Raw genomic sequence first — 24,551 nt, 5'->3', positions numbered from 1 at the left:
ACCAAAATTATATGATTCAATCCAGTAACAATTGACAATTTGAATCCGTTGACATGATATTCAAAAGCATATTGCACAATTTCAAAGGGTAAGAAAATTCCATTTGGTGTTTATGTGCAGTCACGTTGCTGCTAAAGGAAACTTAAATAACAAAATGACAGACGCATACAACAAAAGCCAAATTAGTTTTATTTTGAATAACCCAAAATATATAAAATCTGAACTTTTTACACAGCCGCAACCAAAATGTCACAACAAACCACCTGACTTCACTCTAATCTCATTGGTCACAAAAACGTAAACAGGAAGTAGGTTTACTCTATGGACCAGCGAGTGAATAAAGCACAAGTAAGAAACCCAAAACGGAGCAAATGTTTGTTGACAACTTATAATGTACTCTTAAATATCAGTCTTTAATAAACAATCTTGTTTCCCCCTGCCCCCACCACGTCCCATTTATCTTCAGTCCCATTGGTAGCTCCAAAACTGTCAGCTTTACAGATGCCATGTCTGCTGTGATGACCACATTAACTACAACGCATAGAGTCAAGGAGTGCACGGGTACACACGTGCACTGCAAATATTAAAACCGCACCAGGTTCAAGTGTGTCACTGCACATTTGCGGCCAAATGACAATTTAGCGGTTCAGCTCCCGTGTCACCTGCCATCCGATTGGTCAATCCAGTCCCACACGTGCAGCGACGCGTCCGTGGCGGCAGACACAAGCGTCCTGGACTCTTTGGGATGCCAAACGTGGCCAGTGAGGGCAACGGCGCCGCCTTCAGCCTCGGCGGACGACGGCGGCGAGCACACGCCGTGGCCGCGGTGCTCAAACAGTGGATTGGCGTCACGGGGTTCCGACCCCCACGAGGACGTGTCGTAGATCTGGACCGTGCTGCTGAAACCTGAAAAAAATTGATACAAATTTATACATGAGTGTATATTAAGTGCGCACAAGTATCAATATGTTACGACTCGAGGCAGGAACTAAATTGTGATGAATGGACATACGAATCAAAAATACAAATAAAATTGAAAAACTCCCAAATTTGTCCACTTTTTCATGATATAAAAATTATACGAAAATATAGACAATTTGGCAGAATGTATTTTTAGTATTTTTTTTTAATGCTTGTTTTTATTGATTTCCACAATATTTAAAGTAATTAGAAATATTGATGGTATCCTGTAATATATTTTTTTATTTACCAAAGTATATATATTTCTTGGGTTTGTTAAAAACAAGTCCTATGTATTTTTTGTCTTGTGGAAAAAAAAAGTTTAATTCATCTTTTATTATTTGTATTGATTTTATATTTGAATTATAAACTAATTACATTTAAAATCTTGTACTATAATTTCTAATGCATTTAATTTACATACCTCCAAATTTAGATTTATTTAATCTGAAAATTGAAAACAAATGTTTTTGTATTTTCCAGAAATATGTACTGTGTTGAAGTAGGAATTAAAGAAACTGGAGGAAAAAAAAAAAAAAAAAAAAAAAAAAAGGTAAGCTACATAAGTGACCAAAATATTTTATTACAAAGGAAGTCTCATAATTTACTTAAAATATTTGTCTTGGTTACAAAGGGAAAAAAACCCACATATGTTTATTTATACATTGCATTTGTTATTTTTTTTATTTTGAAAAAAGTAATTTCAAATGAAAAAAGGCTAATATGAATTTAGCGATACATTTTTTGTGAGATAAAAGTTTCAATTTCACATTACACAAGAATTTCAAGGCCTGACTTTCTTTCCTACCTGCCAATTTATTTTCGCCATCGTTTATGACCATTTGATTTTAAGCAAAACTGAATGGAAATCAAATATTTTGTCAAAACAATCCTGCTTGCCTTGGCTGAGGTCATGAGGAACTTGTCACCGTAGTACGAACATTTGATTTCTCCGTCCTTTGCAGCGAGGATTTACAAAGTGCTTGACATAAGAATAGAATAGCTGTACAAATAAGTATTTTACAGAAAACATCAAAAATGTTTTTGTTTTTTTTAAATTACATAAACAAATATTGAGGAACCCAATCAAACCCCCCAGAGCGTCTCCTTGCGCTAACCTGACAGAGAGATTGCGTCGTCCAGCGCCGGCGCCCACGACACAGTGACGTCATCCGGGTGGCGACACGGCGTGCCCGCAGCCACCCGAGCCCGGCTCACGACGCCCGCCGGATTCCTCGGGTCAGACAGCGCCGCCTGCCCGGACGCCGACACGCGGACCAGCCCGGAGCCGGACGCGTCCGTCCACCACACGTCAGAATCGGGAGCGGGGGCCAGCTGAGGAGGAGACGACGTCCGCGTGTCCACGGTGAGAACGTCGCCGTTGGCGCAGGCGGCCAGGAAGACGGCGTCGCTCAACAAGTGGAGACGAGTCAGACGCTCCTCGCAGGCCGACGCTGTTGAGACAGAAGCAAATAAACGCATCAGGAACGGATCACTTCCTGTTATCTCTAAGGAAAGACTACAAACGCTTTCACTTCTAATCCAAAAGGGAGAAATAGAAAATAAAATACTAATAAAGCTATGCTTTAACCAAAAGCATAGAAAGCCATGTTTTTTTCTTTATAGTAAAAACGGAATCTATTTTTCCCTCCAAATTTTGTGCATTTATCATTAAAAAAACTTGATGGGGTGGAAGGAGGTGGTGGCAGTGGGGAAATTTGACAAACTCTTTGGACTAAAACACTTAAAAGTCTACTGGAGTATCTGGTATATCAAAAAAAAATAATCATAATAAAATACACATTTAAAAAAATAAAATAAAATAAAAAATCGACATTAACAATCCAAAGGTGAAAAAAAAATTAAGACTAATAATTTCACGAATCTTTCTAAAAGATCGTTGGCTAAAGAATATAAAATGAAATTTGAATAAATCTTCCAAAACTTCCCTCCCAAAAATATCCAGTTTAAAGTAAAAAAGAAAATAACTAATACAATAAAAACAATTCTAAATATTTTGTTAAAATGTAAATGGAATTAAAACTCTTCCAGGACATCTAGAAAAGAACAACAACAACAAAAAATCAAATTTGAAGAAATTAATCTTTGAGTAAAAAAAACTGAAATGTCAAGCTTTTAGAACCTCTTAACTTTAAAGTTCAAATATATAACTAAAGTACAATTAAAATAAATACATTAAAAAAAAAAAATCTTAAACTTCCAGAACAGTTATTAAGGGGGTAAGAAAAGAGAGAAATAATCTTTCAGGGCAGAATTTCCTGGGACTAAAAATAATAATAATAATAATAAAAATCTAATATTAAAATAATCTTCAAGAACAACATTTTCAGGATGTAAAAACAAGCAAAAATAGTAATAAGCAAATCTTCGATATTCATTTCAATATTGGCTGATTTAAAAAAAAAAAAAATGTTTTTAAAGAATTTTCAAGAACTTTTTTTTTTTTTTAAATCCTAAATTTTAAGAATCTCGGGGTAAATAAAAACAAAATTCTGATCAAAACCTTTTAGTTCCAGGAACCCCACAGCCCAAAACTAAAACTTGCAGCGTACGGGAAAGTCGCAGCGTTCCAAATGTTTACCGAGCTGGTAGAGCGTCTGGCCCGTGCTGAGCCGCGTCAGCCTGACGTCGCCGCCCCGACAGCCGTGCAGAACCTCCGGCTGCGGCGAGAGTCGCGCCGCCATCTTGACGCCACCCGGGGTTCCCTCGCCGCCCTGGACGCTCGCCACCTTAGCGATGACGTCTGACAGCCGCCACACGCGCGCACGCACGTCAGCTCACGGCTAACTCGCGCCAACTTTGAAGACTTTGTGTGACATCATAAGGTACTTACCGCTTTCGCCGCCACCGAGGTTCCACACCTGCAGGTCTGAGGTCAGCCCGTCATTGGTTACGATCAGCCTTTTCAAAATAAAACAAACTAAAAGTCACAGACTTTTAAACCGAAGACAGGAAATGTTGACGCTGGCACTTCGTTCCTCGTGTGACAACAAGCTTACCTTGTTCCCGGGACGTGTTTGAGGACACTAACGGGACCTGAGGAAAATCCACCGTGGAGCACTTTGAAATCCCGCTCGGCACAGAGACCCTGAATGCATCACATACAGGTGCTGGTCATATAATTAGAATACAACGACACAAAGTTGATTTATTTCAGTAATTCCATTCAAAAAGAGAAACGTGTATAATGTATACATTCATTTCACGCAGACTGACATATTTCAAGTGTTTATTTCTTTTAATGTTGACGATTATAACTGACAGCCAATGAAAATCCCAAGTTGAGTATCTCAGAAAATTTGAATATTGTGGAGAGGTGCAATATTGACGACACCAGCTGCCACACTCCAATCAGCGACTTAACTCAAAATATCTGCAAAGGCCTTTAAATGGTCTATCAGTCCAGTTCTGTAGGCCACACAATCATGGGGACGACCGCTGACCTCACAGTTGTCCAAAAAGACGACCATTGGCACAAGGAGGGCGAGACACAAAAGGTCATTGCGCCAGAAGCTGGCTGTTCACAGAGCTGTGTCCAAACTAAGCACGTTAGAGGTGAAGGGAAGGAAAAGATGTGGTAGAAAAAACACGTACAATAGGGACAACTGCACCCTGGAGAGGATTGTGAAACAAAACCCATTTGAAAATGTGGGGGAGATTCACAAAGAGTGGACTGCAGCTGGAGTCAGTGCTTCAAGAAACGGCACGCACAGACGGATGCTAGACATGGGCTTCACCCGTCGCATTCCTTGGGTCGAGCCACTCTTCAACAAGAGACAGCGTCAGAAGCGTCTCGCCCGGGCCGAAGACAAAACGGACTGGACTGCTACTGAGTGCTCCAGAGTTAGGTTCTCTGATGAAAGCAAATGTTGCATGTACTTTGGAGATCGAGGTCCCAGAGTCTGGAGGAAGAGAGGAGAGGCACAGAATCCACATTGCTTGAAGTCGAGTGTAAAGTTTCCACAGTCAGTGATGGTTTGGGGTGCCATGACGTGCTGGTGTCGCTCCACTGTGCTTCCTTCGGTCCAAGGTCAACGCAGCAGTCTACCAGCAAATTTTAGAGCAGTTCGTGCTTCCTGCTTCTGGCCAACTTTATGGAGATGCAGATTTCATTTTACAACAGGATTTGGCACCTGCACAGAGTGCCTAAGCTACCAGTACCTGCTTTAAGGACCGTGCTATCCCTGCTCTTGATTGGCCAGCAAATTCACCTGACCTCGACCCCATAGAAAATCTATGCAATACACCAGAGACAACAATGCAGAATAGCTGAAGGCCACTATCAGAGCAACCTGGGCTCTCATAACATCGAGTCCATGCCACGCCGCATTGCTGCAGTCATTCAGACAAAAGGAGCCCCAACTAAGTATCGAGTGATGTACATGGTCATACTTTTCAGCTGGCCAACATTCCTAGAGATTTTATTTATTTATTTTTTTGCAACAGTCTTAAGTAATATTCTAATTTTCTGAAATACTGAATTTGGGATTGTCATTAGTTGACAATTATAATCATCAAAATTAAAAGAAATAAACATTTTGAAATATACCAGTCTGTGTGCAATGAATGAATATAATATACAAGCTTCACTTTTTGAATGGAATTACTGAAATAAAGAAACTTTTTCATGATATTCTAATTATATGACCAGCACCTGTACATGCACACACATGCATCAGACACACACACACACAAATGGACAGAAACCAACAAATTCAAACACACACACACACAAATGCACAAACACGAAGGATAACATGCAAATCAACAAACGCACACATACCCACAAACACGAATAAACACGTGTGACCAAAGCACATGCACACGCAACCACTCTCACAAACGAACACAACACATGAACATACAAAACAAACATACTAAACACACACACACACATTTTTTTCATTAAAAACTACAATCACACCACACATGCCGTATTATTATTACTATTATCTTATTCACCTTCTTTTCTTCAGCAAAGAGTTTTCGAGGCAAACTGAGCTCCAAAATTTCATTTTTGGTGGACTTGTTGTAACTTGCCACACAGATGGCTGTAGGGAAAGTAAAAAAAAAAAAAAAAAAAGTAAAAATAAGCACATTGTTGGGTGGAGTTTGGCTAAATCTACCACGTGATACCCCTAGAGCGAAACAAAAGCACTTGTCTGAAGGCGCACAGCACCCCCGCGTGGCCACAAGAACACGTTGCTGTCCAACTGATAACACATTTACAGTAAGTCTATCCATTTTATATTGTGCTGGATTTCCTGATAGATTTATAGTTTATAAAAAAATATATAAATGTAATGAAATTAATGTAAAGTTTATAAAAACTATGTAATAAATGTAACAAATTTATAACAATTCATAAAGATTTCCTCATTAGGGTGGTGCGTGATATGGAACCGTCCCCAAAAATATTTGGTTTAATAAAAAATAAAAAACACAGAAATTTGAAGACTCTTACAGAAAGTAGTCAAAAAACACAATTTAGAAAATCTTCTAGAATGTGTAATTATTTTAAAAAAACGGAATAATAAAATATCACAAATGGATTGTGTCAACTTGCATTTTTTTTTTAAATACCTACAAAATAAAAAATAGTGCTTTGTCTGTTTTCAAATTCGGATTTTAAAAGGTAAGCCAGCCGTTTTCTCCAATCATCCCACAATTATTATTGAATCATGAAAATGGAAGTAATCTATTCCACAGTCATGAAAACCTTTTTAATAACTGCACAGATAATATTTGAAGTCAAATTTCACATATTGCTGTCACACGGGCATAACTACTCAAAACATCTTTCCCCACTGAAATTAATGGAAATGCAATGAATCTGTTCCAGCGCCCCCAAAAAAATTAAAAATAAACACTTTTCTAATCATGAAATTAGAACCCTAGATTATCACAATTTATATATACACACAGAGAATGTAAATAATTTAACAGTTTGTTTGAATCATGACCAGTGGATTGATGTGTGTTCATTCTGGTGCGTGGGCCAATGGCACCACGGGGCAGTAGATTACAGACACAGAGCGATATACATGAAGATGGCCACAACGTCTCAGTAAGGTGCAGTCCTATGAGTTGCTTTTCACAGGGGACACAGAAACTATTCCTCGTAGTATTGTTTATATTGTCTGCCTACATGTGATGCTCCATTTGTGTTCAAATGTCCATTGCTTGAAAGGATCTCATACAACATCGATGCTGGACCGCCTATGGCTTTTTGCATTGTTTTATTTGTTAGCATGAAGCTAAGTAGACTTTGCCTGGGCAATGATATGTAGTAGTTTTAAATACACATCTTATTCTCTTTGCTTTATGTTTAGTTTGACAGTAAACGTCTATTGGAAGTGGCAATCAACAGCCAGAAAACTTCTTTTTTGAAGAATTTGAAGAACTATCTGCCAATCTGCCACTTTTTGTACAGTGAGGTGAGGTAAAGGCCACTGTATAGCACTCGTATCCAATCTTTGCTCGCAAGTCATAGCAAACAAATCTTCATGTATTTATTTTTTAAAATCTGTAGAACGACAGCTCCTTTAAAAAAAATTAAAAAAAAAATAAAAATTTTTTTTTTTTTTTTAAAAACAACACTGGCCGCTCATAAATGCACCACTTTATATAATCATCAAATTTCAGGGTCAATTATCACACATATGATGAGGTGATTATCCTTTTTTATGGTTTTCACACTCCCATCAATGAAGGTCAGAGGGAAAGAACAAATACTGCCAGTGTCGTTGCCGTTCCGATGTCGCAGAATGTTCCATTTCATATTTCTGTGGTTCACACATTTCTTACTTCATCGTTAGTGGTAACTTTCTATGATTAAAACAAAACAACTACAAACAACAACAACAAAAAACATATTTTGGTTCACTATCATTCCACCAGAGCGGCTGCCCACGCCGGGTGCGACGGCGGCTCGGGCACGATCCATCCAGGCGGGATTGTCGTCCCGTTACAATGCTCATCCGGCACCAGGAAGACGTCCCACTGGCGTCGTACGTGAAGCAAAGCGTGCAGCGAGGATTCCGCTTGGGCGTAGTACTCAGTGAACGGCTTCAGGGCGGCGTTGGCGGGCGCCTCCTCGCCGAACAGCATGGCGTCCATTTTGTGCTTGTGCCGCCTCTCCCTGTCCTTCCTGAGGGCGCGGCGCTCTTCCTCCTGCACGCTGTCCAGCATCACCGTCAGTGCTTTCTCCTCCGCCGTGTAGATGAGCGTCCTAGCCTTGGTGACGCGCCGCAGCCCTTCCAGCTGGCGCTGGAACACCGCGTCCTCGCCCTCCCCGGTGCCGATGCCCCGACGGGCGGCGGCGTCCTTGCGGAGGCGCCGCAGCTTCTCCAGCGAGCGCAGGACGTCCTGCATGCGCTTGATGTCGCTCTGCTTCTTGCGCACCTCACACAGAACAGAGTCGGCCGCCAGCTTCAGCTCACGCTCCTTCTTCTCCTCCTCCACCCGGTGGATTTGTTGCAGCCGCCATTTATCGACAGCGCTCTCCTTCTCGGCTCGACGCGCCTCCCGCTCGGCTCGGAACAGCTCGGCTTTTCGCCTGCTTTTCAGCCACCGCTCTCGCACCTTCGCAACGTGGTGCTTTTTAGCTTCAAAAGCAGCCGCCAGACTTGACAGTTTATTCTGGAGGTTTTGTTTTAGGCGTAAGGCGTTCCCGTAAGCGGCAGCCCAGGCAACGCTGTCGTCGCCTAGGTTCCCCGTAAGGTTTCGACAGGACTCTGACAGTCGAGACACAAGATAAGCGGTGTCACGTAAGACGCCTCCAAAATCAGGGGGAGATTTCAACTGTGGTGTCCGAGAATCTTCTTTGGTCTCCCTGGATCTTCTCTGTAAGAAACAACTTATCCATTGTTCATCCTGCTTCCTCTGGAGAGCATTTTCATCCACAGGAGATTCAGAAAGAAACTCACTGGGTCCCCGCAAATCAGTTTTTGGTGGGTCCCAGTTCAAATTCTGGACCATTTGTGGGTAAGTCGGAGGCGGTATGTTGGGGAAGTAGCCCATAGGAGGAGGTTGTGGTGGTGTGGAAGCACAGGGGAATCCAGGAGGAGGATAATTGGGGGATATTTCGTACCCGTAGCTGCTCAGCATGCTTCCACCGGTGGCGTAGTTGCCGGGATTTGGGTGATTACCGGGCGCACCAGAGCCGTATGTCCAGTCCATTTTTTTTTTTAACAAGGAGCAAAGTGTTTAGCAAATGGATTTACTCACTTTTCCCTGACGTCCATTCAATGACTCGGGTGGGAAACTCCAGCTGATACACATGAAGGTCTCTGTAACTACACACCATAGACAATACAGGATCATGAATCTTGACTTTTGTCCTTCCACAAGAAGTACTATCTCAAAAAGTCAACTATTTCCAAATTGCAGTACACAAAAAAACTCATTCTTATTCAACGACGTTAGCTTTGAGGGGACACTGAAGCCATAAAATAAAGCAAATTGCCTCTTGAAGCTCAATTCCAAAGGCAGAAACAAGTCGAAATATGAATTCGGCGTAAAGCATGGGATGGGTTTATAAGTGATGTAATTTAGGAAACAATCACGATAAATAGAGGTTTCACGCATTTAGAGTAATTCCGAAAGGGGTTCAAGCTGCAAAGCCGCCGACCTTCAATATGAACAGCAGAAGCAAGGCGGAAAAAACCCCAAACACTTGCAGTTGAAAAGTATAATGAATTTAAACGTAATGCAAATATAAAATTACAAAAAGATGATATAATTCCAACACCGGCGCAAATAAACTAAATTAAGTCTAAATATGAACAGAAAAATTGAGCCGAAATAAGACAATGGTGTAGTTACAACGTGGGTTGCTTTTAAAATGTGTTGAATCCAATAACTCGTCGTGATAAGGAGATACTTTGCAGAACTTGAAATGATCAGAGCTCAAGCTACAAATCCGCAGACGTCGCCCAGGTTAAAATTTGCATAACTAACTAAATGACGCCAAATATCAACGACAGAAGGAAGCCGAAATAAGAATTGGGTGGAGTGAGTGCATGGGATGCCTTTCAAAGTTGTGTAATAATTGAAACCGCCGTGGTAAAGAGATGCTTCCCAAAAGCGGCATCATTCCCAGGGGAGTTTTGACTGCAAAGCCGCAGGAGTACAAATAACTCAACCAAGCCGAGAAATCACGGGCAGTATTCGGCCGAGATAGGTGTTAAGTGTAGTTAAAACGCGAAACGCATTTTGAAAGTGGTGTGATAAAAGAAACCGACATGATCAACTTCAACGATTATGTGCGGAACTCAAACTGCAAAGCCGCAGACGTGAGACGCCCACGCTATCCTTACTTAGCACGCCAATTCGTTCGTATGTGCTCGCAGGGGGTCGCTTCTCAACCTAAAAAAAAAATAAACGTTTCCCTGAAACAAATCTCAAATTTACTCTGTGACTTACGTTTTCAACGATTCAATAAACCAGTCGTCTAAAATGTCGTCATATTCGGACTCGTCCATCATGGTCTCTCGTGTTCCTTTGTTGTGGCTTTTCTTTCCGGTTAGCCGCATCGGTTGCAGCGACACCACGTGGACTGGCGGACGTACAAGTGCATTAACCTCCGATGACTGGGGAATCTAAACTGAAGCATCACTGACCATTAATGGCCATTAGAACAAATTCATACATTTCAATTTTATTGCTGATCCAATCTCACTAACCGGTTCTAAAATTATTTACTACGAATGTATATTTTTTCATCGATTTATGCCAATGACGAAAAGTGACTGGCAGATTCCACCAGATGGCAGAAGGTACAATTAACATGTGTTTATGTTATCATTTCAGTATATATGCTTTTAATGGCAATTTTGTTTGGTGATGTGCCACGATTTTCTAATGTAAAATATCTGCCTCGCCGCAATAAATGTTGAGAAACAGTGGAAAATAAAATTTTAATTTGACACGTTTTTTACTTATTATAAAACGCTAAACTGAGATTAAATGACTAAAAAGAAAAAAATATGTAAACATTATTTGAATCATCCGAACAAGTAAATCCTTCAGCAAGATTCTTGTGAAATCAATAAAAATGTCCAGAGTCAAAAAGCTGGAGATATTGAATTATTTCATGAAATGCAGCAGTCACAATCTCCGCTTCGATTGACATGGTTAGTTTGGAAAAGCAGCATAATTGGGTATGTCTACTTGGTAGACTGGTCCAAGTGTTTAAAAATAATTCATATTATATGTCATAATATAATATTTGTTAAAGAGCATCACATAAAAGTCCAGTCCACTGTTGTGTACAGGCTGTGTTGCCATGACGATACACTGTAACGTTCTCTGAGGGAACTGTATGATGATGGTTTAGTCCGGGTGTCTCGCACATGCCCATCTGAGCTGCTGGTGCAGCGACACGTCCGTGGCGTCCGACGCGGTGAACCAGCTGCACTGGCAAGCGTACGCCCGGACGCCTCTCCTCTTCCGCAGCTTGGCTCCCAGCTTCCCTTGGTTGGGCATGTTGTTCCTGCACACGCACACACACACACACGCATAAAAAGTATAATTAATTAATATTATTGTAAGAAACGCTAACATTATGCACAGTTTGAACATTAACACTGTGCTTCAATATACTGGACAATTAAAAAAAAGTTAAACCCGCCAAAAAAAGTCATTGCTGATTAAGCCTATCAGCTCCTCTAACAGCTTTTATTGATCATTTGTTTTAACGTGTGGACGTGTACTTGTTCGTGACCGAGCGATTTCATTTGCAAGAACTTTTATCCACTTGATTATAACTGAGCGTTGTAACACTGCTGCCACTTATCACCTGTCATGACGTGGAGGAACGCAGACTGGGAAGAATTCTCTCAGCTGTGACTTCCTTATCTACCGAGGGACATCGATCACCGGCGACATTCCAGCTGAGCTCCGGAGACGTGACACGAAAAGCAGAAATCGAGATCAGAAAAGAGGAAGTAGACGAGGGGGCTGCGTCGGATCCTGAAACAGGCTGGACAACCATCGTGAGCCTCCTCCACTATGCTGCCGTCAAGTGTCAAAATGACAGCTGCACCTCGGGATCATCCACCCCCCACACACATTAAGCGATTGGATATATGGACGTTGTGAATAGCAAGCATATATAAGCGTTTCATGCTGCACATATACAGTATATTGTACTTTATCACACTTATTAAACAATAAAAGTGGGTTGCTCCAGAAACAGGACATGGAAGTGTAATACAATATTTTAAAAGACGCTCGCTTATTTCAAAGGCCAGTGAGGTACATGTATAACCATGTGCATTTTGGACACAAGCTTCGTTTTTTTTTTAAATCCTCAGGGACATTCTAAATAATGTTGTAAAACACAATACAGGGCGGCACGGTGTACGACTGGTTAGAGTGTCTGCCTCACAGTTCTGAGGAACTGGGTCCAATCCCTGGCCCCGCCTGTGTGGAGTTTGCATGTTCTCCCCGTGCCTGCGTGGGTTTTCTCCGGGCACTCCGGTTTCCTCCCACATTCCAAAAACATGCACAGAAAGGGCCTTTCTGTGTTACACTCGCTTTAAACCCAAAAATCTATGTGTTAACAAACGGTACTGTAACGCTCCAGTGATTAGAGAACGTATATGTACCCTGGATACTGAACTATTGACAGTTTCTTGCCACCCGTTTGTTTACCTCACGGTTTTTAACAGCAGTTTTACACGTTGGTATATATTCACCCACAAGGGCTTGGGAGACGGGGACGCAGTCACAGCCTACGTCATATTGAAGCGATGGACACCTTCGTTGTAATACTGAATTCCAGCGTAGGGGGCGACACAAGTCGTCGATTATAGTTTTAAATACTTAGGCAGTGATTCTTTTGTGTGTCACTAGAGGGAACCTGCGTACCACACTTTGAAATCACCGCCCGAGTGGAAGGGTATTAATTGTTTTGTCTGTCAATATACATCGCTGGCTCAGACAATTGAACACAGGTATATTACTTACTACGAAAATGGAGTCCAACCAAAAAGGTCACCAAAACTTGGGACTTTGGCTTGGGACTTAAACCCTTTCTGTCAACTTCTCGAGGATTTAATCCACAAGTGCATTTTGCTCTTACTTTGGGCTTTTTTTGGTGACACTACCACACAGATTCATGGTGAAGACTGAAGAGGATTCTCATAAATTCAAACACTGTAAGCGCTAGAAAAAACTAGCATCAACAATGCGGTAGCTTTAAGCAACAGATAGACCACAAACAGTGCAGCAACACGTAGACAAACAATATAAAAATACTCAAGAGGCATATAATCTCTATCTATCCTCAGCGAAAAATGACTAACGTTACTGCAGTTTACAACACTGTTGTGACCGTCTTCATGTATTTATTGTATCTGTATTATATTGACCTCTGGTGGCCAAGGCAGTAAGGCACACACACCAGAAGGTGCAGCACAATGCCCATTGAAGTATAATGCTGCACCAACTATACCACAAAGTACAACAATGTGAAGTGCTATATTTCTTATTAAAAAACACATTGCAAAATAGTTTTTCTTTTTTTGGGGGGGCGGGGGGTGGTGCTGGAACGTATTAATGGCATTTCCATCCATTTCATTGGAAAGAGATCATTTGAAATGCGAGTGTTTTGAGTTATGATCATGGTCATGGAACATTAACTCTAAAGTCAAGGTTCCACTGCGCTTGAAAAGTGTGGTATAGGCTCACCTGAGGAAGAGGTAATCGCATGACGAGTCCCACTCGCAGTCGTCAAACGTCAGCACCCGGAAGTCGCAGGAAGTGCATCTCAGCTGGTCGCATGATCTGCCCGCACAAGCCGATTGGTCATTGTGGGTGAGAAGAATGCATTTTAACTGCATAAGATAGTGGAGGATAAATTGCGTTCGGGCACCTTTTGGAAGTGGCCGTTCCCACTCCTTTAGCTACGGCACTCCCTCCAAGGTAAACGGGACAGCATCTGGATGGATGGATGCAAAAATTTAAAGCGAGAGCAGTTTCTAATAGTTGGGCTGGCTCATTTAGCTCACTTTCTCCCTCCAGATTGACAATGAATCTGGTCGTCCCGGTGTCCTTTGGAAAGCGGTGCAGTCTGAAATGAAACACGCACAAATCGATTAAAACCATGCAAATGAACATTAAGAATCCTAAATGAGATATTTTTTTAAAAATTCACAACTTAAAACAGTTCCCGGGTGTCTTAATAAGCAATCTGTGGCATGATTTTGTCAAAATAACCCTGGGATCAACAATTATTGACATATTTTACAGTGTACAGTGGGGCCTTGACTTATGACTTAATTGTTCCGTGACCACACACGTAACTCAAAAAAACTTCTCAAATGATCTTTCTCCATTGAAATAAACGGAAATGCCATTCCAGTTCTTGTGCACGCTTTAGCCACCGAAGGGCAGTATAATAGTTATACATAAAAGAAGAGTTTCACAACTAAGTGACTCAGTAAGCTGCAGTACTAGTCATAATTTTTTTTCGCAGAGGATAAAGAATATATGCCTGTTTTGTTATATTATCTGTCTACATGTTCCACCATTGGAGCATTATAACACCACCACCTAGATGCTAATCAATAGCCCGTACATGGCATTTTGCATTCTGAGTTAGCATTAAGCTAGCAGATATTCAAAGTGACGTGACTGTTTTAAATACAGGGCGTGTCATTCTCTTTGTTTTAAGTTTAGTTTGACATTAAACTGGGAGTGGCAATAAACAGCTTGAAGTTTATTTTCGAAGAATTGTTTATGATCCGCAAAACTGCTGCTTGCTGTGATGTGAGTTTGCTGTCACCATCTAGCACTTGTATCTCAAATTTCTGCTTGTTAGTCAAAGCAAAAAAAAATGTGGAAATTTTATGAGACAAAAGTTGTAGTATTAAAAAAGCCACAATTTTTATGAGAATAAAGTCATGATCTTAGGAGAGAAAAAAAAAACTTATTATTACAAGAATAAACGTGCACAATGTCTTGAACAGTCTTAATTTAGGAGACTAAAGTAGCAATATTTCTGGGGAAAAAAAGTAGACATTTTATGAAACAAACGTAACTTTACGAGACCAAAGTTGTAATTTTAAAATAATCAAGTTGCAATGAGAATAGCTATAATTGTAGGAGAATACAAATGTAATATTATGAGAATAAGTTTGCACATTGATTAAAATAGTCTTAACTTTAGATTAATAATTTTGTAATAGTTCTGGAATTAAAGTTGCAATTCTATGAGACAAAAAAAAAAAAAAAAAAAAAAGAAAAAGAGTATTAAAACAAAGTTTAGATTTTGATTGCATAAACAAACGGGCATAAACAAACGCAAAAGCCTTCACCTTAGTCTGAAGTGCATCACTGTGGTCTTCCTCCTGGAATTCCTTCAATAGAGTGTCAATGTCCTCAGTGATGCTGCTGCTTATCTTCTGTCCACGTCTGGTTGGATAAGAGATACTCATAAACACCTACAAAAGCCTGGCAATTATTTTAAATAAATAAATTTAGCTACATTGGAAAGAAAGTCACAGGCGCGATTCGAGGATCAGCGGTTGAGGGGGCGCTGAGCTCCCGGCCAGGCAAGATAAATGTCACTACTTTGAACATTTTAACGCAATTTCATTCTGACATTTCTGAAAGAAAAGCATAACACTTTTCGGGAAAGTCCGTGCCAAAAAAATCAAATCTGATAAAAGGTTATTTAAATGTTGAGCCACAGCAAACGAGAAATTGATTGGATTAATAAAAACGAAGGCGCCACGGTGGAAGAATGGTTGGCACACCCGCCTCAAAGGTGAGAGGTCGTGGGCCCAAATCCAGGGTCTGGCCTTCCTGTGTGGATTTTGCATTCTCCCCTTGCCGACGTGGGATTTCTTCGGGTATTCCGCTCTCGTCCCGCATTCCAAAACCATGTATGGTAGTTTAATTGAAGACTCCTGATTGTCCGCAGGTGTAAATTTGAGTTGGAATGTTTGTTTGTCTATATGAGCCCTGCGACTTGCTGATGACCAGTTCCTGCCTCACACCCAAAGTCAGCTGGGATACGCTACAGCACATCCGAGACCCTTGTGAGGATAAGCGGTACAAAGAATGGATGGATGGATTATAAAACGAACATATTGTAATTTCTTAGCCTACTAACTTCTGGGGGAAGACAACTCATTTTCATTCGGTAGCATCGCTACATAAACATATCAGTATGCATTATTTCTACCCTAGCCCCCTAGCGTGAGTACTAAAAATACCCCAAAAATAACCATGGACATATTTTTGGAACTTCTACATGCAATGCAATGTAATGCAGCACAAATACTTTCAAATCCTCTCTTTGCTTCTCCCTTTCTTTGTGTCCTAATGGAGTTCAATTTTTAATGAGCAGTCAGTCAGTTAGTTTGTCAGAAGCATATTCATGCAAATGACGCAACAGCTAGACAGGGGTGCTCTGACCACCTGAAACGTTTTCTAGCTTTAAAACAAACAAACACAAAAACTAACTCCTCCCTCACAACATAAAATCCTAGCTACGATTAAATGCAGTAAAAAGGAAATGGTAAATGATAATGATAATGGTGTGGTGGTATTGAGCGGTACTAGGTGGACTACACACGCAATTTGACATTGACGTTGCCTTTTATCGTACAAACGTCGGCAGAACGTCGTCTTTTCCATTAGCTTAGCCAATTTAGCTCGGTTTACCCGACATTCAGAAGCTCGTCTTTCCCGCACTCTCTCTCCTTTTTAGAGCTCGACGGGCTGTCAGACGCGACGGAAATGTTGTGGCAGAACTTCTTTTCCACTTCGTCCAACAGCTCGTCCAAGTCATCGTCCATTGGGGCGGTCTGCCGGCTAGTTTCAGAAGCTAGCTGGCTAGGTCGCTATTACGACACATTTGACGTTGCTAAGGAACGGCAGCATGAGGCGGAACTACATAGCCAAGCCTTCGAAGTAAATTATGTCTCTATTTAATTGGTTTATCTCGGACAATTCAAAACAAACAATCAAAAATAACGTAAAGAAGCAGCAGCTATGAATTCATTGAGACAGTAAATTTACGTTGGAATTTATTTTCAAAGTAAAAAGGAAAGTACGATTGCAGTTAAGAAGGCTTGACGCTGCCCACCATGTGAGCGTGAGGCGGAAATGTGCAGACGTTCCTTCAATCCAAATAACGCCACTATCATTTAGATTTTCATCGGGACAACTAAAATTAAAATAAAAATAAGTATGGAATGCGAATACGTCAGTTAAGAAAGCGTTAAAATGTAATATCTCGAAAAAAAATTCATGTAATCGTTGTCGGCAGGATTCGAACCTGCGCGGGGAGACCCCAATGGATTTCTAGTCCATCGCCTTAACCACTCGGCCACGACAACACATGACTTCAGCACTGACACAAGTACATCATAGTATCGGAAAATACAGGGCAGGTGACATCTTGAATACTTAAATATAATTATAATTATATTTATAATATAATTATAATTATGACCCTAGTTGAAGATAAGCATTTAAGAAAATAGACAGATGGTACAGGACAGGTGACACAATGTTTTCAACTTCTGCTTTTATGTCATACCGTATGGTGACTCATCAGGAACTCCCTTTAAAAAAAAAAAAAAAAAGAATTATACTACACCACCGTATTGAAATATATTCAAATGGAGCTGTATGGTTTTACCCAGCATCCTCCTTGCATTATATTTTACGAGCGACTTTCCTATTGTATTTTCATATAGTGGTTAGCAATTTCAAATAGGAGCGGTGTGACTTTGAACACCCGTGTGCTTGCTTTATGGTGGTTGTCTTCGGAGAACTAGGACCCCGAAAATGGAATCACATCCTGAGACTTGAGCGTAGCATGAAGTGATGCGACGTCTGCTTGCCACGCTTTCTTTTGGTCATGCTGGAGCTTTCTCAAACAACACTGCAGGGGAAGATTTTTTGTTATGTTTAGTAATACACATAAAATCACTGTATTAAATGTGATACACTAAAGAGCTTAAATCAGATTTGAAAAACAATGAGAAGCTATGATACATCAAATACAGTGTGGCGGCGGATACTTTCGAACTAAACTACTGCCTGGATCAGACTACAAGATTTTAGCCCCGTTATTGGCTCGATTGCAAATGACTTTCCAGATATCACCGGACATATTTTGTTGGGAACGACAAAACACTTGTAGTGTGACATCCATCCATCATCCCAGTCCCCAAGAAACCTGCAATCTCGGGTCTGAATGATTACTCGGGTCTGAATTACCATTCGGGAGCTGTGGTGCGGCCGACACAACCTGGAGCTGAACATGCTCAAGACTGTAGAGATGATTGTGGACTTCAGGAGGCCTGCTTCGCCACAGCTGCCCCTCACGCTCTCCAACTGCCTTGTGTCAACCGTCGAGACCTTCAAGTTCCTGGGAATTACAGTCTCTCAGGACCTGAAGTGGGCGATCAACATCAACTCCGGCCTCAAAAAGGCCCAGCAGAGGATGTACTTCCTGCGGCTTCTGAGGAAGCACGGCCTGCCACAGGAGCTGTTGAGGACAGTTCTACACAGCGGTCATCGAATCAGTCCTGTGTTCTTCCATCACAGTCTGGTTTGGTGCTGCTACAAAAAAGGACAAACTCCGACTGCAACGGACAATCGAAACTGCTGAAAAGCTTGTTGGTACCACCCTACCCACCCTTGAGGACTTGCTGATGGAAAAATGTAAATAAGTTATCATGTGTTGTGCTTTTCTGCTTACTTCTAGTTAGAGAAATGTTTTATCACTGCGTGCAAAGATTTCTCCCACAGGATGAGTCATGTGCTCGCAGGTGCAAGGACAAATTTGAGAGGAGTCTTTCTGTGTCTTGATAAGAAGTATATAATTCTTCTACTGTCTCAACCACAACAAAGAGTGTTATGTGCTGATCAACAAGCACGTATGCCCCCACCTTTTTGACGTTGTCACTCATATGTAACAAGGGAACTGCCCTAAAGTAATAAAAGAGAGAGAATCCGGCAGAGTGAACTCAGAAAAAGGTTTGGAGACTGTAACTAAGTACACTCTTGGCCGTTTTCTCCTTGCAAGTCTGAAAACTGAACTACCTCTGCCTCGATGATGTTTTAGGTGTCGCGAACCCCGACACTTGCACGCTGCCAGAACTAAGACAAGAGCGTGCAAAATCCTCTTGGACCCTCCACATCCTGGTCACCAGCTCTTCCAGCTCCTTCCCTCAGGTAGGCGCTACCGAACAATGCAAACTAAAACTAGCAGACATTCCAACAGCTTCTTCTCTCATGCCATCAACTTCTTAAACAGCTGACTTTCAATTCCATTGCAACATACTGCCAATTTTTTGTCTTGAGTTTTTTGTCACATTTCTGTCGGGCCAATTATACATTACTCGTGCACTGACTGTAGTAGTCTCGCGACGCTGCACTATTTGCATATCTGTTGTTGACCAATACTGGCTTAGTTTTAGTCTAGTTTTACTTGACAAAATTCCATGAGGTTATAGGCTACAAAGTTGTTGTAGATTCAGTAGACAAAAGTAAAAATGTGTATAAAGTGTCATTTGTAAACTTTACCACCACTTTCTGATAGTTAATTATGTTCACCTAGATCAGTGTTTCATAATCAACCGATACACAAAGTGATTTTACAGAGCCTTCGTTGAAAACAAATGCAAACAGGGAAGGACGTTTAGCAAAACAGCAGCCAATTCAGCGGACTCAGATTTCTATATATTAAATGATCATTTAAAGATGTATTTTTAATTACTTAACTTGCTCATCTGTGCATGGATTTCAGGACTGACTGGACCGTAAATGTCTCCTCCAATTAGCTGTGTTCCTGAACACGCATTCCCAGGCATTACCCGCTCCTGAATTCAATCTCAGACTGGCTACGCTATTTTCTTACCACCTTTTTGTGATTGGTTCCCTTGCCAACTCCTCCCACCTCTTCAAACAATATTAATTCTGTTTGGATCTGTTTTCTGGCAAACATTTCCTTTGCGTTTTTATTCGTTGACAAAAATGCCAGTACATTTTGTCATCGGCTTTGTGCTCGGAAATGCATTTTCATCTAAGTATCGTCTCGTTTCCGTGAAACCGACCGCACCACAGTCTATCAATCTAATTTACATTCTGTGTGTGTGTGTGTGTGTGTGTGTGTGTGTTACTTACAGAAACCACCAGGAAGACCAGCACAAGCGTCAGCCCGGCGGAAATCAAAATGTTAATTTCAACATTCATTCTTAGGTTTCCAACGGGAATGTCAACGTTTCCAACCGGATTGTCTACGTTTCCGACGGGAGTGTCAGTTGCAATCTGGAATTGGTCATAAAAGATAAGTAGATGTTCAATATTACAACGGTTTTGTTAAAGCGAAATTATTGTGTTTTGATAAGGAGGGGGGAAAAAATGGAGATACAGAAATCACCATATCATATTGCAAAATAGGGAAAAATCCTATTTCGAATTGACACACCCCGAAAAGGGGTTTGTAACTGCATATTGGTGCCACGAGATGGCAGCAAAGGACTTAAACCTGAGAATATCGTAAAGGATCAACACCATACATCTAGACGTACTGTACACAATCATGAACCCATGTTATATTAATAACTGTAGTCAGTAATTATACCACACAAGCAAACCAACTTCACATGAGGCTCATCAATAATAGCCCTTTTAACTAGCTTTCTAACCTAAATAACAAATCAGCACAAACTGACGTGACATCACACATGGGCAAACAAATATATGCACAAGCCCTTAAGTCACTAAACTCACCTTTTGTCATTTAAATACAACAGTGAATGTAAACGAATACAGGCAGACTGCACCAGCTATTTGAAACCGCGTCGGGAGAGAAGCAGAAACATAACTTTTACAACCCCAATTCCAATGAAGTTGAGACGTGGCAAAAAAAGTTGAGGAATGCTCATCAAACACCTGTTTGGAAGATCCCACAGGTGAACAGGCTAATTGGGAACAGGTGGGTCCCATGATTGGGTACAAAAGGAGCTTCCCTGAATTGCGCAGTCATTCAGAAGCAAAGATGGGGCGAGGTTCACCTCTTTGTGAACAAGTGTGTGAGAAAATAGTCGAACAGTTTAAGGACAATGTTCCTCAACGTACAATTGCAAAGAATTTAGGGAATTCATCATCTAGGTTAGTGCCAATGGCATGGGTAACCTACACATCTGTGAAGGCACCATTAATGCTGAAATGTACATACAGGTTTTGGGGAAACATATGCTGCCATCCAAGCAACATCTTTTTCATGGACGCCCCTGCTTATTTCAGCAAGACAATGCCAAACCATATTCTGCCCATGTTACAACAGCGCGCGTGGCTTCGTAGTAAGAGAGTGCGGGTACTAGATTGGCCTGCCTGCAGTCTAGACCGGTCTCCCATTGAAAATGTGTGGCACATTATGAAGCTTAAAATACAACAACGGAGACCCCGGATTGTTGAACAGCTGAAGCTGTACATCAGGCAAGAATGGGAAAGAATTCCACCTCCAAAGCTTCAACAATTAGATTCCTCAGTTCCCAAATGTTTATTGAATGTTTTTAAAAGAAAAGGTGATGGAGCACAGTGGTAAACATGACCCTGGCCCATCTTTTTTGGAACGTGTTGCAGCCATAAAATTCAAAGTTAATTCATTGGAATTGGGGTTGTACTTGCACTTTCACTTTGTACATTCAAGGCCCATCAACAAAACAAGACATCTCAAAACTGGAAGAAAAAAACACTATCCCTCACAACTTTTTTTATTTTGGCCTGAAATCAGCGAAATTGTGAAGGCCAAACTTGTGCTGTGCAATATGGAGAAAATCACCAGGATATATGATTAGGTAATTGAATATCCCAATAACAATACATATCCCGATACAGTATTTTTCCTTTTTTTTTTTTTTTTACATGAGATGGGTGCCATATTCATATTTACTAAAACATATTTTATATAGAAAACCCAATCACAAATAAATAAAATAAAACACAGGGACCAAGTAAGTACCATTCAAAATATTTGGTCGTACAACCGGCATCCAATTCATGCAATAAAGTGCAAAGAATTAAGATCAAGACAATAACAAAGCAACAAAGTGCTTCAAGTAATATTCACGTATACCTACCATTTATTGAACCAGTAATAATGCTGATAAATTACAGTACCTTAATTGCTCTATTTTTTTTTCCACTTCACTCGCACGGTAGTGTATCTGAGATTCACTCGTAACCACAATGTTGGTTAAAAAGTTAAAAGCTCCTAAGTTGGGGGACTCAAGGTACAACTGTATGAGGATCGTTTCCGGCAATTCGTACCAGACAGCTCGAGGACCACCATCCCCCTTTGGATCCACTCTCCGACGGGCGCCTGCAACGAGCAGACGTACTCGCCGGCGTCGCCGCACGTCACGTTGGGCAGCAGGATGTCGCTAGTGTCGTTGTCCAGCACCACCTCCCGCGTCAGGCCCACATAGTGCTCCGCCACCCCTTCGGGCAGGTCGCGTAACACCAGACCTCGGCGCCGCGGTGTCGGCGGATCACCGTGCAGCTGCATCTGTAATATCGACGCGGTTCAGTGAGCGGCGAAAGAAGCAGGAGCGGTTGGCTTTTTTCCTTTAGCTTTATATATACACAAAGGCTACACTCAGTGTAGGCAAAGTTCAGCTCACAGAAAATGTACATCATCAAGAGTACTGTAATATTTTCCAATTTCCTTGCAAAGTATTTCATTAGTTGGAAATCAAAGATATTACTAAAATAAACAATTTTTACAGACATTTTTTAAAAATGTGTCAATTAATTTATTGTAAATTAACAAAACGTTCGTCAAGTCTATATTTTACAGGTAAATGCAACATTTTGTAAAATATTTAGTTAAGTAATTGGTTAATTAATACAGCATAAATCAAATAGAAATATTAGTAGAAAATTGAACATTTATGTGATCTGCTGTTTTCTTTTACATGATGTAACATTTTTAAATTAATTTTGATTTATTAATTTTTAAAAAGGAAGCTCTAACTTTATGGATGCTATGGGGAAAAAATGTAATAAAATACTATGAATGACCAAGTACAGTACCACCCAAAAAAAATACTTAGCTCTCCAAGTACCAACATTATGACCAACATTAAAGTGCTGAAGTGTAAAAGGCCCAAGCTTTCACCAAAAATGAAAAAGTATATTTAATATTACTGCAAGTCACCTAACGTTATTCGAAAGGGAAAGCGAAAGTGAATGTGTAAAAAAAAATGCTAAATGCTAAATAACACAATAATACTACTTTACCTTGGACCAGCTCACATACATGTACTGTACTCCTGCTTTGGCTTGGGCTCTGCACGGCAATGAAAGATCTGCACCCAAAACGGCTTGAATGACATACACTCGGTTACTTTTTGCCCGGACGCCACCTTGCAGGAATTATTAAAAAAAAAAATATATATATATATATATGTGCGCACAAATGTTACAGAAGTTCAGTATAATGTGACATTAATCCATACTGTCGTTGAAAATACTCACAGACTGACAGAAGGACGAAGAGCACATGAATCGTGTACATGGTGAGGCAGGAAATGACAAGTTGCAGACTCAACGGCACTGAAAAGTACTTTCGTTTCTTTCAAAGTCACAAAAACAAAACAATAAAGGAAGAGTTCTCTATCTTCTTCTTCTCTTCACTATTTTATGGCGTTTGGCAAAGAAATGTATAGGCGCATTACCTCCACCTACTGACATGGAGTGTACATCAGTTATGAATTCTAACCTATTTCTCCAAAATAAATTGATAAATTACACAGACACCACACACTCACACACACACACACAAAGAATTAAAAAAAAAACAACTAAATATCTCCCGCTGGGGACTCCATCGTTCTGCTGGGGGACTTCAATGCTCACGTGGGCAATGACAGTGAGACCTGGAAGGACGTGATGGGGAGGAACGGCCCCCCCGATCAGAACCCGAGCGGTGTTCTGTTATTGGACTTCTGTGCTTGTCACGGATTGTCCATAACGACCACCGTGTTCAAGCTTAAGGGTGTCCACACGTGCACTTGGTATCAGGACACCCGAGGTCGCAGTTCGATGATCGACTTTGTGGTCGTGTCATCGGACTTGCGTCCGCATGTCTTGGACACTCCGATGGTGGGGGAAGATGCCGGTCCGACGTGGCAGGCCCAAACGTATTGTGAGGGTCTGCTGGGAACGACTGGCGGAATCCCCTGTCAGAAGGAGTTTCAACTCCCACCTCCGACAGAACTTTGCTCATGTTCCGGGGGAGGCGGGGGACATCGAGTCCGACCTCTGGATGTTGTAGGGCTGTCCTGGTTGACACGCTTCTGCAACATCGCGTGGACATCGGGGGTGATGGTCCCCCTTTTTAAGAAGGGGGACCGGAGGGTGTGTTCCAACTACAGGGGGATCACACTCCTCAGCCTCCCTGGTAAGGTCTATTCAGGGGTGCTGGAGAGGAGGGTCCGTCGGGAAGTTGAATCCCAGATTCAGGAGGACCAGTGTGGTTTTCGTCCTGGCCGTGGAACAGCGGACCAGCTCTACACCCTTGGCAGGGTCCT

General features: G+C 41.2%; 3 protein-coding genes and 1 non-coding gene across 10 annotated transcripts; all 4 read right to left on the bottom strand.

Moving 5' to 3' along the window:
- Positions 1–207: 207 nt before the first annotated feature.
- Positions 208–10,501, bottom strand: wdr73 (WD repeat domain 73). 3 transcript variants are annotated; one of them, XM_061674748.1, is made up of 8 exons: positions 10,408–10,501; positions 9,211–9,278; positions 5,944–6,032; positions 3,981–4,069; positions 3,815–3,882; positions 3,563–3,724; positions 2,079–2,414; positions 208–906 (listed from the first exon to the last, which is right to left on the bottom strand). In XM_061674748.1, exons 1-8 carry the CDS (start codon positions 10,467–10,469, stop codon positions 659–661), a joined length of 1,122 nt encoding a protein of 373 aa, XP_061530732.1. In that variant the 5' UTR covers positions 10,470–10,501; the 3' UTR covers positions 208–658. The 3 variants fall into 3 exon arrangements, with proteins under 3 accessions (XP_061530732.1, XP_061530733.1, XP_061530731.1); XM_061674749.1 differs by lacking the exon at positions 5,944–6,032 and having other exon boundaries at positions 10,408–10,499; XM_061674747.1 differs by lacking the exons at positions 208–906; positions 2,079–2,414; positions 3,563–3,724; ... (1 more) ...; positions 3,981–4,069; positions 5,944–6,032 and having other exon boundaries at positions 7,592–9,278; positions 10,408–10,437.
- Positions 10,502–10,877: 376 nt separating this feature from the next.
- cfap418 (cilia and flagella associated protein 418) lies at positions 10,878–17,278 on the bottom strand. Of its 4 annotated transcripts, none has more exons than XM_061674743.1 (7): positions 16,660–16,744; positions 15,751–16,028; positions 15,306–15,402; positions 13,998–14,059; positions 13,862–13,927; positions 13,678–13,773; positions 10,878–11,476 (listed from the first exon to the last, which is right to left on the bottom strand). In XM_061674743.1, the coding sequence occupies exons 2-7, from the start codon at positions 15,873–15,875 to the stop codon at positions 11,317–11,319; spliced, it is 606 nt and encodes a 201-aa protein (XP_061530727.1). In that variant the 5' UTR covers positions 15,876–16,028; positions 16,660–16,744; the 3' UTR covers positions 10,878–11,316. The 4 variants fall into 4 exon arrangements, with proteins under 4 accessions (XP_061530727.1, XP_061530728.1, XP_061530726.1 ...); XM_061674745.1 differs by lacking the exon at positions 15,751–16,028 and adding an exon at positions 11,783–11,876 and having other exon boundaries at positions 11,389–11,476; positions 16,660–17,278; XM_061674744.1 differs by lacking the exon at positions 16,660–16,744 and having other exon boundaries at positions 15,476–15,836.
- On the bottom strand, positions 17,255–17,336 carry trnas-aga (transfer RNA serine (anticodon AGA)). Its single transcript has one exon. It is a non-coding gene; the product is annotated as a tRNA-Ser (tRNA).
- On the bottom strand, positions 17,318–23,637 carry LOC133401574 (uncharacterized). Of its 2 annotated transcripts, XM_061674741.1 has the most exons (5): positions 23,497–23,637; positions 23,260–23,384; positions 22,288–22,525; positions 20,137–20,249; positions 17,318–17,887 (listed from the first exon to the last, which is right to left on the bottom strand). In XM_061674741.1, exons 1-5 carry the CDS (start codon positions 23,534–23,536, stop codon positions 17,777–17,779), a joined length of 627 nt encoding a protein of 208 aa, XP_061530725.1. In that variant the 5' UTR covers positions 23,537–23,637; the 3' UTR covers positions 17,318–17,776. The 2 variants fall into 2 exon arrangements, 1 of the variants encoding a protein (XP_061530725.1); XR_009768430.1 differs by having other exon boundaries at positions 20,137–22,525; positions 23,260–23,327.
- Between the last annotated feature and the right edge of the window lie 914 nt (positions 23,638–24,551).

This window comes from Phycodurus eques, chromosome 4 (genome assembly GCF_024500275.1).
Source record: "Phycodurus eques isolate BA_2022a chromosome 4, UOR_Pequ_1.1, whole genome shotgun sequence".
Classification (NCBI taxonomy): domain Eukaryota; kingdom Metazoa; phylum Chordata; class Actinopteri; order Syngnathiformes; family Syngnathidae; genus Phycodurus; species Phycodurus eques.
The sequence above is the reverse complement of the archived record's forward strand: the minus strand, read 5'-3'. Positions and strand labels throughout refer to the sequence as shown.